The sequence below is a fragment of the Protomyctophum bolini genome (assembly GCF_963924005.1).
Source record: "Protomyctophum bolini genome assembly, chromosome: 1".
NCBI classification, from domain to species: domain Eukaryota; kingdom Metazoa; phylum Chordata; class Actinopteri; order Myctophiformes; family Myctophidae; genus Protomyctophum; species Protomyctophum bolini.
The window spans coordinates 22315650-22331720 of NC_137862.1; the positions used below are offsets into that span (position 1 = coordinate 22315650).

Below are 16071 nucleotides of genomic sequence, written 5' to 3' on the forward strand. Positions count from 1 at the left end.
GGGCGTGCCAACATTTTTAACTAAGATTATTTTCAGATGACATGTCATTTTGGGGGGTCCCATTTGAGAACCACTGGGCTAAGGCAGTAATATTTAATCTACACACCAAGTTCCTCAGAGCTCATTTGAACTCTGGAGAGTTGTTTCTCAGAACATTGTGGTGAAAACATAACGTCATCACGTCCACGATGCAACTCCCTCCCAGCATGTTGTTGTAACCTGATGAGTCATGCTGGGAGGGTAAATAATGACGGGGTAGTGACAGTACTACGGTCAAAACACGGAGAGGTCAGAGGTCATACGGGTCAGAGCAGCTTGTGTGTTGGTGATGACCGGCTCAGAGAGAGGCCTGTGACACACCGGAGGCCAGCATGTGGACACGGACACATACTAGACCAAGTCCGTTGACTGATGCACTCACTGTATGTTGGCTTCATAAACCAGGCCTGCATGGCACGTCTACAACTGGTCCAAAATGCTGCGGCGCGTGTCCTAACTGGAACCCGCAGGCGTGACCGCAGTGACCACATTACACCTGTTCTGGCCTCTCGTCACTGGCTCCCTGTTCGTTTTAGAGTTGATTTTATCTTTAAATCACTGAACGGACTGGCACCTCAGTATCTCTCTGATCTCATAAAGGTTTATACTCCCTCAAGGCCATTGTGGTCTGCAGGCCGGTTGAATCTTGAGGTCACAAAAAGGCACGTTTAAAGACCAGAGGTGACCGAGCATTTTCTGCCATAGCCCCCAAATGGAATGAGCTCCCCTCCCATGTCAAACTGGCCCCCGCCATCGAGACTGAGAAGTGAGATTTAAATCTCACTTTTAATTCTGAGAGTTTCTGTGGGTTTTGTTTGGCTTTGTTGTTATTTTTGTGTTATTATTTTGTACTGTCTGGTCTTGCTGTTGTTTTTGCTTTACAGTGTATTTAGCTTTTTAACTTTCTGTACAGCACTTTGTAAACCATGAGTTGTGAAATGTGCTATACAGTTCAATATCAATATACAGTGGATTCGATTGAATTGATCAGGCCAATATTTGATGACTTATTTTGATGACATGATGGCAGACAGTGGCCTTGTGGTTAGTGTCCGCCCTGAAACTGGGAGGTTGGGGTTTGATCCCCGGCCGGGTCATGCCAAAGTCTATAAAAATGGGACCCAATGCCTCCCTGCTTGGCACTCAGCATCAAAGGGTTGGATTGGGGGGTCAAATCTACTAATCAAATGATTCCCGAGCGTGGCACGGCTGCAGCTCACCGCTCCTTGGCTGCGGCTCACCACTCCAAGAGATGGGTCAAATGCGGAGAACAAATTTCACTGCAGTAACGTGTGTGACAAATCGTATGACTTTGACTTGACTTTGATGATGGGTATCTGCAAAATATGCAGCTGATGTGTCCTGATTTATGTAATTTTCAATCTCTTTATTTTTGGCATCGTCCAAAATAGTAAAAAAGCCCAAAATAGCAATTTTAAAGAGTTATCCAAACATCAGGGCAACGTTCGGGCTCTACTTCGTACCTGTTCTGTGTTGAGACAGCAGACAGTACACAGTAGAGAAGAGAAGACATCCCAAGGTCAAGGTCCATTATTTATTCGGGAATTGAGCCACGAGCCACCAGAGTTTTAGCCTCTAAGACCCAAGCCTTACAATATTTTGTTGTCGTTGTATAAGGTTTTGTTCACAATTCCTGTATTGATGTGCTATCATAGGCGAGGTAACATAACAATTCTTATACAGTACATTAATTCTCTAATTGTGTAGACTTCTTGTAAATTAAGTAATGCAGATGCTTAACAATAATAACTCTTGAAAGCGTAAAATGAAATTTGCTTTTATTTTACACTCTCATGAGTTAAAGGTGTAGTGAAATGAAAAATACTTGCACTTTTAGACCATATCCGTGGTCATCATATGGGCAAAAATGGGCAAATTGTGTGTTTTTATATCAAAAGTCCAAATTACTTCCTGAAAACGAAAATGTGCTGCATCATGACGTGTAGAGATACACATCAATAAAAGCCAATAAAAATGAAGCTCACCAGTTTAATTCCCATTGCTTCTTTGTCACCCTCCACAGCTGGTTTTGATTAAATAACTACTCCATTTCATTCAAGATGGGTTACACACCGGCATTCCGACGCACCCCCCTCAAGATGACAGCCAGACAGTGTATTACTTGTTTTAAACTTAATCATCACGCTAAAATATGTATATAGGTTGTGTAAAAGTTAGAAATAATCAGCTGGCTTTTCCCAACGTCTCTCTGTCACTTTGTTTACAAAATAAATTCACGTGCAGGAAGTCACAGACTTTGAGACCCCATAGCCTGGAGGGATGCGACGCTTGGTTCAGAAACTTCAGAGCCATGCAGCGTTTCAAGCTGAAACTTCAAAATAAAAATGTCCACCATTTCCGTTTCCTTACACCTTTAAAGATCTATAAGGGTCCATGTGGTTACCATCTCTCCATCATTTAGCTGGGGACCACCCGGAACCCTTTCAAGAACCACTGGTGGTCCCCAGACCACTGGTTGAGAAGCACTGCTCTAGAGGGCAGCATACTTAGCAGAGCCTAACAGAGCCTTCTAGCCAGGCAGCTGTTAGGAGATGACAGCCGTACTCATGAGAGCATTCTTACTTTTACATATTTCATAACTCTGAGGAGAGCGAGTGGTGTGGCATGAGAGAGAGGGAGAAACCGAGTGTCTGTCTGTCTGTCTGTCTGTCTGTCTGTCTGTCTGTCTGTCTGTCTGTCAGTCAGTCTGTCAAAAGGCTCCATATGCACAGTAGCCATATAGGTAGGAAATTGGGCCTCTTCCTTACTAGGTGTTACCAATGATAGTTTATTGATGAAGTTTATTATTATATTTATTGAAATATAGTAAAAAATGTTAACTGGTCAACTGTGTGTCTTGAGGAGGACCCAGAAGTCGCTTTGGGGATATTCATGAAATCATTTTTGCAGATTGTAGACAAACATGCTCCTGTCAGGAAAACAACTGTCAGGGCGCCCTCTGGATTGACAATGATCTCAAATCAGGCGTGACCAAGCTACAAAGTTGGCTGACTCATCTGGTTTGCTTCTCACAGAATGGAATACCGTAAACTAAGAAATCATGTAACTAAAATAGAGGCAAAAAGAAAGAATATTATATGAATAAAATCAATGACTCCACAAATAATGGAAAACAATTATTATATTAAAATATTCAATCAAATAATGGGAATATCTGCATTCCAGACTAACTCATTTATTGAAATCAATGGAGAGTTTCTGACTAAACCAGCTGAAATTGCCACATACTTTAACAACTACTGTACAAGCAAGGTTGAAACTCTTAGAGAAAATCTGATGGTTCCTCCTCATGCAAATTAATTGAAAATCACATAATGAATGGTAAAAACTGTAAGTTTGATTTTGTGCAAGTAAGTAGCTTTGACATTGAAAACTTGCTGTCATCACTGCCATGTGACAAACCTGCTGGTACTGACATGTTAGACAGTAAACTGTTAAGTTTTGCATCATCCTATATATCTAATCCGATTACCATAGGGTCCCTGGACCACACTTTGATACCCACTGGTTTAGCGGAGTGTTTCCAGTGAGCCATGCATGCACAATATTAGCACCCTGACTCTGTTTGAACAGAATGGTACAGAGCCCGTTTTTGCCCTAATGGCAGTTGCTTTTTAACCCATTTTGGTGTTAGCATTATGTTATGCTTTAGCTATTGAAAAATAGCAGATCTACAAGCTCATGGCGCGCTACGAGCTTGTAGGTCTGCTATTTTTGAAAAATCCGTGAGCACCATTTATGCCTTTTACTATAGTTCCTTTTTTACCTCCTTTGTGCACCTCTCTCTGTCTGTCTGTCTGTCTGTCACTATCCGTTTATCTGTCTGTATGTCTTATCTGTTGTGCTGTGCGTCTGTCTAGCCAACTCCCTGCTTATCAAATGCCGCCATAGCACATTTTCCCTCTGCTTCTCTCAATTTAAAAATAAATGTTCTGTGCCCACTGGATGAACCCAGTGACACTTCACCTACGCTCCCCTTTGCGACCTCTACGACCTCGCTAGTGCTAGCTTGGTTAATAAGCCAGACTAATATCACACAACACTGTCGCGGGATCCGGCAGGCAATTTCTTTTGCCAACGGCTGATTCGGCTTGGCTTATTAGCCAGGCTACGCTAGTGCAGCTATACAGTAGCATGTATATGTACATTGTGAACTATAAGGTTTCAGGCATAATACGGATAACCGACATTAACCCATTTAGACCTGATGTAACCTGTACGTTGTTATACCTTTCATGCCGGGATCTGCCTCTGTGTTTCATGCACCTCTGTGTCTTAGAGTAGACAATACGTTTTTAGAATTCAGGTCTCGGGTCTAAATGCGATAAAATACACAAGAAACACATTGTATGTATTATTTTCTAAGAGGAGGTGTCAGAGAAATATTAATATTAATCGGCTACATACTGTATACGTCAAAGAGATTTTGTAGAGGGGGGAAAAGTAGTGTTCCAGTATAAACCCCTGTGGGACACCGGCCATAGGGTTTAGTGTAGTGTTCCAGTATAAACCCCTGTGGGACACCGGCCATAGGGTTTAGTGTAGTGTTCCAGTATAAACCCCTGTGGGACACCGGCCATAGGGTTTAGTGGTTAAAGTAGTGGTTAAAGTAGTGTTCCAGTATAAACCCCTGTGGGACACCGGCCATAGGGTTTAGTGTAGTGTTCCAGTATAAACCCCTGTGGGACACCGGCCATAGGGTTTAGTGTAGTGTTCCAGTATAAACCCCTGTGGGACACCGGCCATAGGGTTTAGTGGTTAAAGTAGTGGTTAAAGTAGTGTTCCAGTATAAACCCCTGTGGGACACCAGCCATAGGGTTTAGTGTAGTGTTCCAGTATAAACCCCTGTGGGACACCGGCCATAGGGTTTAGTGGTTGAAGGTGCATTTGGCTATATGAATATAAAACCAAGAAACACTTAAATTATACCCTGTTGAAAATATGACCTCATTACATTATGGAGATTAGCGGTCCATTTAATGTGGGAAAAGAAGTATAAATTGTACTTAACACATTTTTCCTTTCTTTTTTTTTCCTTTTTCTTTTTTACATGTTAGACACACCTCTTAATTGTTAAAACAGACATTGTGATGGCAGAGCAGGTCACATGAAAACACTTTGGCTCTACATGCAAATATGAATCATTCAACAAGTCTTTTCTTTTATAGTTCTCTGTCCTTTCCTCACTTGAGAGCTTGTCTTTTAAAAGTTGCACAGGGCACATATTATGACAAAGAACTAGTTCTACTATTTCCAATAGTTTTTTTAAATATAGGAACATTTATGACGAGTATGCAAAATAACTACGATTAATTATTACGTAGATGCCTATCCATGTAATAATTGTGACTGGGTGTCTGCCTTACTGTACTTTCTCTTTGTCTTTACTTTTTGTCTTCTCTGTCTGGTTATGGATCATGTTACAGGCAGATCCATCTATTGAATCAATCTCTCTCTCTCTCTCTCTCTCTCTCTCTCTCTCTCTCTCTCTCTCTCTCTCTCTCTCTCTCTCTCTCTCACACTACTGTATTATTTATACTGTAGTGCTGTCTGTCCCTCCACAGTATTTATCTAATATTTGGAGTGTAAAAAGTACTACACTACACTACCCTGCCACAAGGTCGATTTAAAAAAAGAAAGAAAGTTCACTTCCAAATTGTCCTTTTATCCTGTATTCTGTATTTTGTTTCAGTTTTTTATTTGTATTGAAATAAAGACAGCTTTCCTGTCATTAGCAGGAAGAGGGTAGTTGAGGCAGTGTTCCTATCTTGCATTATGGGGACATAATCTATAGACATGCAGCAGTATCTGTCCACCCTTAAATCCCTAGACCACTCATCGATTAGATTCATTACGGGTTGGATGGTCCTCCCTGGCAGAGAGGCGAGAACTGCACTCACACCTGTTCTTGTATAAAGCCATGCTTGGAAATTGTCCTAGATACATTTCATCATTTCTGAAATGGGACTCTGAACCCTACCACACCCGATCAAGTCATTTCCCCAAATTCAAGGTACCAAACGTTAACTCGGAACTTGGTACATCTGCTTTTATAGCTTGTGGCCCTAATACATGAAATGACCTGCAAACAACATTAAAATTGACAACTTTGGTACCCTTGAGGCGTTTTAAAACCTTGGTGAGCATACAGATCCACACAATATGTATCTGTTTTGAGATTGTTTTGACATTTGTGTTGACTCTTATTAGTAAACCTTATGTATTTCACATGTATGCCTTTTTTTCTTTTTCGTAATCTTTTGTGATGTTTTATGTCATATTGTATTACACAATGACACTGTGAATGAGTTTACTTAGTGAAATTTAGAGAATAGATAAAATTTGAATGAATGAATGAATGAATGAATGAGTTGTCTCGAGTCATGATTGGATCAAATTGATGGTGTTCTGCACTGAAAATGTATTTTCTTTTATTAAAGCACTGGAGAAAAGGGGAGAGCCCTGTTATTGAACAAACACTCTATATATCAATGATTGATGATGATCAGAATATAGAGCTCCCAAAACACACCATCTTTGGTTATAAATGAATGACGACACCGACCATTCCTCTTTGTTTCACAAGGTCTTGGCCATACAAAATATCATTTTATTTAGCTTTTTCATCCATGGAATAGGTCCTTAGTATATTTTCTGTACATTGTCCGCACGGACAATTATAATATCCTATGTTAACCACATTTTATCAGTCATGAGGTTTTATTGCTTTACTCCATGTGAACCAAACACACAGCTGTTTGACATACAAAACACACCACCTTTGATTATAAACAAAACAACGGTGACACCAACCGTCCCAGATCCGTACTCAGTCTGTCATTCCAATCGTGTCCTCTGTGTGCTGTGTGTGCCTCCTCCAGGTGACCTTCACCAAGAGGAAGTTCGGCCTGATGAAGAAGGCCTACGAGCTGAGCGTGCTGTGTGACTGTGAGATCGCCCTGATCATCTTCAACAGCACCAACAAGCTGTTCCAGTACGCCTCCACGGACATGGACAAGGTGCTGCTCAAATACACCGAGTACAACGAGCCGCACGAGAGCAGGACCAACTCCGACATCGTGGAGGTGAGTAGAGCCGTATATCTGTGCTATGGTATAGATGTTCTTTATTCATTTATATCGTATCGTAGCCTTTATTGGGGTCATCCCTTATGTTCCACGGGTTCTAAATAGGATTCTTTTAGAGGATTGCAGTCTGAAATGTCGGAGAACCACTGCATCTGGGAAGCGAAGCTGTGTTGATCTCCAGTGGTACATTTATGTCGCTCTGTGAGCCAAGTGTTGCTTCAGGTCGTGTGTGACCCAGGCACGTGCACACACACACACACATCAAAGTACCCAGGCACGTGCACGCACAGGCATCAAAGGGGGCTTGAGCCCCTGCCCTTTTAAGCGTCTGTAAAGAACTGCCCTCTCCAGACCATGAATGCAGCAACTATGGTGAAAGAAATGCCCTTTCCATGCCATACCTGGAGGCAGCATTCAGGAGAGTAGCTTTTTCCCAGAACTTGAACACAACATTTTACGTTGAAAGATTTTGTCCTCTGTGTAGAAATGCATGTTGTACGCCCCAAAAACAGCTGATCTACAGGGGTCTTTGAGGGAGTTCCAGGGGGTCCCCAGCTAGATGATAGTTTGGAACCAAATGGACCCTTATGGGTCTGTAACTCTGAGAGTGTACAAATGGAACCGAATGGACCTGTTCCATTTGTACACTCTCAGAGTTAAATTAACATTGATTTCACAAAATAAATTGGGGGTCCCAGAGATATAAATGCCATTAAATGGTGGTCCATAGACTAATGGATGTCAAAATGGGGGTCCTTGAAATTAAACGGGTTGAGAATCACTGCTATTGAGCCGTAGAAGTCTTGTCTTATGGGGGTCCCTGGCATATTTTTTCAAATGGGGGTACGCGGGCCAATTAGTGTCAATTTGGGGGCTCCTTGACATGAAAACGTTTGGGAACCACTGATCTACAAGGCGTTGTGACCTTGTTTTTTTCTTTCGAATGGTGCCCTTTTAGGGAATTTCACACACAAAAAAATGCCTGAAACTAAATAACCCAACTTGGGTTCTTTTCTAACACCCCCACATGGCTTACAAAGGGACCGATTCAATGGGTTATGAAAGGTACAGCCGACCTCGAGAATGGTTTTCATTTACAACAATGACATCAGGGGTGTTAGCTGAAATGTTAGAGAACACAGAATCATCATTACACAGGTTAAACATCCTCGGCTTCACAGTAGAATGCTTATAAAACATGATGGAGGACCTGACAATGGAAGAGATGTCTTTCGATTTCAAATCCACTATTCTGTCATGCCTACTTATGTAAAGGCCCCTGTAAACATGGCAACCATTTAAGATGTGGGACATGGTTTCAGCTATTTGTTCATGGCCATGATGGATACAGTGAGGAGCATGATTGCCTAGAAACCAGATGGAGAGATTAAGTTTAGATAGAACCAGGTAGAACCTGTAATCTCGCTTTCAAAGTAAAAACAACAATGCACTCATCAATGGCAACATTTTTTAACACAGAGTGAGAGACAGAACTCAGAGTTAGACCCAGCAGCACATGCCATTTAGGTCTGGCCAGTCCGACCACACACCAAAGCCAGGAGAGCGACTGTCCAGATTTCCATTGGGTTTCCTCTTGAAGCCTAGGAAGCTAGAGTCCGAACTACTCGCCAGGGGGACCTTGCGTCTTTTTAGGTCCAAGAAAAGAGAAGAACGAGAAAGCCTTCTCACATACTGGTCATCACTGTTCACCATATTCAACAGATGGGAGAGACGCGAAGCAATATAAACCCATTCAAAATTGGGGACCTGGGGGTCCACCCTCACCTTTACTGTGGAATATAATCACGTAATCACATAGTCACGTGTTGTGTGTGTGTTTAGGCCAGTCCATTGTCTCACTAACTGTACAGTTTTGTCAGTCACATCACGTAGTGACTTTCAATGTACATTGGAGAATACACACACACACACACAGCGACTTTATCAGCCTGTTTCTCTGCTTCCAACAACTCTCACCACCAGCTAGATTTGCCTTTTTATGATCCATTTCTCTCTGCCCTGCTCCGCCATAAAACGTCCCGAAGCGAATCACGAGTTGTTGCAGGCAGCGCTGTAAAAAGTTCTAATGAGTCCAATCCATTGTGTTTATAAGACTGCTGTGTGTGAATTCAGAGCAGACTAGACTCATGTCTGGAGTGACGTCTGCACTTTGTCTGTCTGTCTGTCTGTCTGTCTGTCTGTCTGTCTGTCTGTCTGTCTGTCTGTCTGTCTGTCTGTCTGTCTGTCTGTCTGTCTGTCTGTCTGTCTGTCTGTCTGTCTGTCTGTCTGTCTGTCTGTCTGTCTGTCTGTCTGTCTGTCTGTCTGTCTGTCTGTCTGTCTGTCTGTCTGTCTGTCTGTCTGTCTGTCTGTCTGTCTGTCTGTCTGTCTGTCTGTCTGTCTGTCTGTCTGTCTGTCTGTCTGTCTGTCTGTCTGTCTGTCTGTCTGTCTGTCTGTCTGTCTGTCTGTCTGTCTGTCTGTCTGTCTGTCTGTCTGTCTGTCTGTCTGTCTGTCTGTCTGTCTGTCTGTCTGTCTGTCTGTCTGTCTGTCTGTCTGTCTGTCTGTCTGTCTGTCTGTCTGTCTGTCTGTCTGTCTGTCTGTCTGTCTGTCTGTCTGTCTGTCTGTCTGTCTGTCTGTCTGTCTGTCTGTCTGTCTGTCTGTCTGTCTGTCTGTCTGTCTGTCTGTCTGTCTGTCTGTCTGTCTGTCTGTCTGTCTGTCTGTCTGTCTGTCTGTCTGTCTGTCTGTCTGTCTGTCTGTCTGTCTGTCTGTCTGTCTGTCTGTCTGTCTGTCTGTCTGTCTGTCTGTCTGTCTGTCTGTCTGTCTGTCTGTCTGTCTGTCTGTCTGTCTGTCTGTCTGTCTGTCTGTCTGTCTGTCTGTCTGTCTGTCTGTCTGTCTGTCTGTCTGTCTGTCTGTCTGTCTGTCTGTCTGTCTGTCTGTCTGTCTGTCTGTCTGTCTGTCTGTCTGTCTGTCTGTCTGTCTGTCTGTCTGTCTGTCTGTCTGTCTGTCTGTCTGTCTGTCTGTCTGTCTGTCTGTCTGTCTGTCTGTCTGTCTGTCTGTCTGTCTGTCTGTCTGTCTGTCTGTCTGTCTGTCTGTCTGTCTGTCTGTCTGTCTGTCTGTCTGTCTGTCTGTCTGTCTGTCTGTCTGTCTGTCTGTCTGTCTGTCTGTCTGTCTGTCTGTCTGTCTGTCTGTCTGTCTGTCTGTCTGTCTGTCTGTCTGAACTATCAGGCTAAATCTGTTGCTTACATGGTCGTTGACATCATTAAGCATGCGTCCATACTCCATAGTGACGTGTGTCATTGCAGCTACAGTTGTAGCTTTGAAGCTTTGCATCTGGAAGTTGAACCCAACCCAGCTTCAATTTGTATCTTTGTAGCTTTTACAGCAGCTACAAAGGTCGGATGCATCTTTGCATCTTCATGTCGCTGACTTTCATTGACTTAATCTAGAGTGGCTTACTAATAAACACATACATCAAATGCATAGAGACAGTGTAGTGATGGTAGGTAAACCAAGAACCAAGAATCATAATTCGTTTTTTCTTTAAGATCATTTTATTTATTAGACACACATGTCATACAATTCTTTCTTTTGGAGCGGTGCCCAACACGCAGCTGTCTGTCTGTCCCCGTGTATGTATGTCAATTTCAGCATGGACAGCTGCAGTAGCGCTATGTGACCTGGGGTGGCACTGTTGGGCGGCGCACACATAGATATTACATTTGTAGCTGAAGTTCATTGGAGCGACCTGCCTGCAACGAGAGGAGGAAGTAAAGCTGTGTCGCTGCCGGTCGTTTCCACTAACCCCTCCCCCTTTATCATACAACTACAGCTGTGGGTGTGGCTTCAGTTCAGGTGGATCACCACCCATCACCACCCACCAGGCAAACCAGGCATACTTAATGAACTGGTGGGCGTGTCCACATAAAAGCATGATTTTAACAAATACTGTACACTTTTTTGAAAAGATTATACCTCCTTATATAACAATAAGACCTGATGATCATGTTTTAGGGTGGAAACTGGCACTCCATGATGGGTGGCACTCCATCTTTAACCACTACTAGGCCATCAGCCTGATTAACTGCACCTGGTGTGGACCCCAGAACACCTCAGCTACAAAGTGTGATTATAGTACATCCGGAAGCATTTTGGGGCTAAGTGCCTTGCTCAAGGGTGTCGTTGTGGTGCAGTGAGTGCAGCACATATTGTCTTATAACCACTGCCTGGCTTGGGATTTGAACTGGCAACGTCCAACCGCCTGTGTGTGAACTCACAAAATAGTTCACAACCAATAAAAAAAAAACTGATTTTCCAGGTGCAGTGCCAGTGTCATCATAGTGAAGTCTAATTTTTAATCAGAAACAGGAACAGGCCAACCACACTGGAGATAAAGATATCAATAAAACACCTCCCAACGGCTCTATGTATCTTGTGTCAACAACACGCAGAGCTGTAAACTTTGGATATTCTGCTGCCGTCTCTCAAGTGGCATTTTGAAGTGGTGTGATTTATATCCTCCAACGCAAGCTGTGAAAATAAAGCCCAGGCTCAGAGCCCAGAGCCAACAATGGCTGCTTTTAAATGATGGGGGCTCTACAATGTGTATGTCCCTCAATACTGACTCTATGCCCACTACCTACTGACCCCAGCAGTGGTCCTGAATCTGGGGTCCGCGGACCATTTTGGGGCGACTGTGGCTCAGGGGTAGAGTGGCCGGATTCATACAACCATGATGGTGGAAACCATGCAAGGCACCAACGAGCCAGTTCAAACCCGGGCTCCCCCAGAGTTAGTGTCAAAGTGTCCTTGAGCAAGACACTGAACCCCTAATTGAAGTGTCCTTGAGCAAGACTCTGAACCCCTAATTGAAGTGTCCTTGAGCAAGACACTGAACCCCTAATTGCTCCTGATGTGCTTGTTGGTGCCTTGCATGGTTTCCGCCGTCATGGTTGTATGAATGTGTGTGTGAATGGTTGAATGTAATGCACAATATATGTAAAGTGCCTTGGATAAAGGCGCTATATAAATGCAATTATCATTTTGCTGGTGGTCCATGATGTCTGTCTGCAACTCTGCACTAAAAGGGAAATTATTTTATTGGTGATATAATATTCACGACCGTTATGTACTTGTAGAACAGTCGCCCTGAGTCTGATTTGATTTCACGCTGCTTTCTCTCACAGTTTCGTTATTCTTTTTCTTTCTATCCCCTTTTCTCCCCCAATTGATTCTTCCCCTCACACATTTCTGTGTTGTCGCTGCTGTTGTATCCTACCGACTCACCTATAGTGCCAGGGAGGAGCCCCCACCAGGAGGACGTAGAGCTTTCGTCCTACTCCTCCCATCCAACCCTCCCCCCAGCCCGTACTGTAGGATTACATGCAATGACTATTATCATCCTTCCCGACCGGCTTCCCTCCAATGGGATCCATGCTATTCCACCGTGTCTGGGTGAGATCTTTGCTGCAGTAGCTCACTTACTGTAGACGTCATTCAACTCACTACTAGGTCACCAGGCCTGCATGATTCAGGCTGGACCTCCAGTTGACCTTGTGGCTACAGGAGGGAGTCATCACTTTCACATTGCTCCAGTCTTTTCTATACAAAAGTTCCATTCATGATTTCTTGGTACACTGATAAAGTGAGATGCATCATCACCATTATGTATTAACTCAGGGGTTCTCAACCCGTGGGTCGCGACCCCTCGGGGGGGTCCCCAAATTATTTAAAAAAAAGCAACTGAATGAAATAAAAGAGTTTACATACTGTATAGTACACATAGTACATGCAAACACCTTCCCTAATGATTATATCTGGTTTCAGTATTTATTTATGGTGTATTGTCTATTATTAAGGTTATTGTAGCAGTCAATTTATATTGGGGGTCAGGAGGGAGGCGGGGCGGGGGTCCCGAGACATTGCCAAAGCATTTCCGGTCAAAAACGTTGAGAACCCCTATGTATTAACTGACTGTATGTCCCGGCTTGTCTGGGATTGCCTGTAAAACACTAAAAGTGCTAAAGTTATAACAATATATAATTTAGATAATTTCACTGAGTTTGCCTGTGTTTTTTGGGCCCAGTATTTTACCACCTACACTTAAGGTGTCATGATGATGTGATCTTGGGGATATAAAGCTACTTCAGGTCCACCAAAAGAAAGTTTTTTGGGGGGGATGTCCAGGAATGGTATTTAAAAGACAAACTCTCAATTAGCACTGCAATCATCTGTATTCTGTGCTGCGGTCTACCATTCATTTTCAATGGAAGTCAGCAAATGAAGATGCAAAGATGCATCCGACCTTTGTAGCTACTGCAAAAGCTACAGAACTACAAAGCTAAATCTTTTTTTTCTTTCTTTTTTTTTAAAAATTTTATCCCACGATTTTGTAACCCAGTTTTCTTTTCACCCAGTGCCAATTATCTAATGTAATCCTGGGCGCTACACTTCCTCTGCCAACCTGGGGGGGGGCAGCGGACTGACCTCATGCCTCCTTCTATGCATGAGGAGTCCAAGCTGCTTCTTTTCACCTGACAGAGGGGAATTTCCCCGGCCAGACGTAGCGCGTGGAACGGACACGTTATTCCGACCAGTTCCTTTCCCCTCCATCAGGCGCCCCGGCTAGGCAGGGGGAGCTTAAAGCTAAATCTTTAAGCTAATATTTTGCATTAGCGGTCAGTGATCCGCTCTGCAGTTGTTTATTCTGACTATAAATTATACTTGCATAAGGAGAAGACAGAAGAGACATTTAGACGGACATTTAGAGCCTTTTATTTAGGTGCTGAGCCTTTTATTTGCGGTCTTCATCAGAGTCATAGGTGGTAGCATTTGGGCATGTCTTATATAGACTGGGCTATCAATGAGCCAATGACAGCCAGGATACCATATGACATGTAATAACCCGTTACTACCAGCAGTCTAGATAATGTAAGAGGGTGGCTATGGAAGAAACGCTGTTGAACAGTAAAGTAAAACAGTGATTTAACCATAAAAAAGCCATCGAAATTAAAAAACAATATTTCAATGGCTTTTTTATGGTTAAATCACTTTTTTACTTTATTTATTTTACTGTTCAACAGCGTTTTTTCCATAGCCACCCTCTTACATTATCTAGACTGCTGGTAGTAACGGGTTATTACATGTCATATGGTATCCTGTCATTGGCTCATTGATAGCCCAGCCTGTATATAAGACATGCCCAAATGCTACCACCTATGACTCTGATGAAGACCGCAAGGTCGAAACGTTAGTCGTTTTGTATACTCAGCACCTAAATAAAAGGCTCTAAATGTCCGTGCTGCTCCAGTCTCTTCTCCTTATGCAACTTTGATGTCCTTGCACCTGTGAAGCACCGGATCAGCCGTTTTAGGCTTGAGGCGCGTTGGTAGACTCCCTTTGTACCTTGTTTTAAATGTCTATTGTCTGATATTGTGCATGTTGACTCACTGGAAACACTCTGTGGGTCAACACCAGTGGGTCAATATATCGGCAAGGCTCTGTCTTCTTGATTCACTAAGATGTATTGACTTTATATTGGAGGTAGTGGCTTGGATTGAACTGACTTTATTAGCCTACAAGGAGGAATAGAAAGAGTAACGCGACACTGTGAGGGAAGGAAGGGAGGAGAGAAGTGTGGAGAGAGAGAGAGAGAGAGAGAGAGAGAGATGGGCAAATGAGGGCGAGGGTCATAGTGGGATTGATGAGAGAGAGAGAGAGAGAGAGAGAGAGAGAGCATAGGTCTTCCAGAAGGTCAGTGGTCTGTCGTGTGGATTCGCTCCAGCTCGCCATGTGTTTATGGGCTCATCTTACCGATTCGTTCCTTAAACACCAGGGATTCAAGGCTGCGTTTGAAAGCAGGTCTTTTAAGTGTCTCGTTGATGCGGGGATTGAAGGCTGGGTGGTGGTGGATGCTTCTCACATCGTCTCAGATGTCAGACACAACTTACGGACGGTGTTAAAGGGGGTCATGTCACCCCCATTTCACCACCATACAGTATACTGTAGTGGTTCTAAAAATGGGGTCGTTGCGGGTGGTTCCATGGGGTCCCCAGCAGCAGCAATTAATACAGAAATCACAATCATTTTGTGGCTATTTTTATTTTAGCACACGGGTGTCCCTGGCACAAAATATTTTCAAATGTGGGTTCCGTGGCCAGACATTCATTTGGGGGGATCCTTGACATGAAAACGTTTGAGAACCTACACAGAACTGTATGTCTTAAAGCTTTGTTTTCACTCGAACCTCAGTCTTTAGAAAGGAAACACGTCTCTCTGCTAAGTAAGGCAGCTTTAGTCCTTTTTGTAACCTCTGGATCATGGTTAGATAAATGAGTTGTGTAACACGATTGATATTTGTTGGCCCTGCTCCGTGTGGAGTGTGTGGGTTTGGCCAGGAACTCCTTTGACTCCATCCATGGTCCAAAGATGAGTGATTTATACTTGGGTCGTGCGCCGTTTGTCACACACCAAAAATAGCAGACCAGCACATCACGTCGTGTGCTCGTACTGTAGAGCGGCCGTTTTCCGGGAATATACACAGTGCATAATAACGTATATGAATATACACAGTGCATAATAACGTATATGAATACACACAGTGCATAATAACGTGTATGAATATACACAGTGCATAATAACGTATATGAATATACACAGTGCATAATAACGTGTATGAATATACACAGTGCATAATAACGTATATGAATATACACAGTGCATAATAACGTGTATGAATATACACAGTGCATAATAACGTATATGAATATACACAGTGCATAATAACGTATATGAATATACACAGTGCATAATAACGTGTATGAATATACACAGTGCATAATAACGTGTATGAATACACACAGTGCATAATAACGTATATGAATATACACAGTGCATAATAACGTATATG

General features: G+C 43.1%; 1 protein-coding gene and 1 long non-coding RNA gene across 4 annotated transcripts in view; both read left to right on the forward strand.

Moving 5' to 3' along the window:
• LOC308309924 (myocyte-specific enhancer factor 2A-like) overlaps nt 1-16071 on the forward strand; it is a 78090-nt gene that overhangs the window by 34996 nt on the left and 27023 nt on the right. For all 3 annotated transcript variants that reach the window (XM_080755902.1, XM_080755900.1, XM_080755901.1), the window contains exon 3: nt 6963-7166. In XM_080755902.1, the coding sequence (XP_080612028.1) occupies nt 6963-7166 (204 nt within the window). The remainder of the gene's footprint in view (nt 1-6962; nt 7167-16071) is intronic.
• Nucleotides 1-16071, forward strand: part of LOC308310523 — a 64296-nt gene that overhangs the window by 21202 nt on the left and 27023 nt on the right. The gene's annotated exons all lie outside the window — the stretch shown is intronic.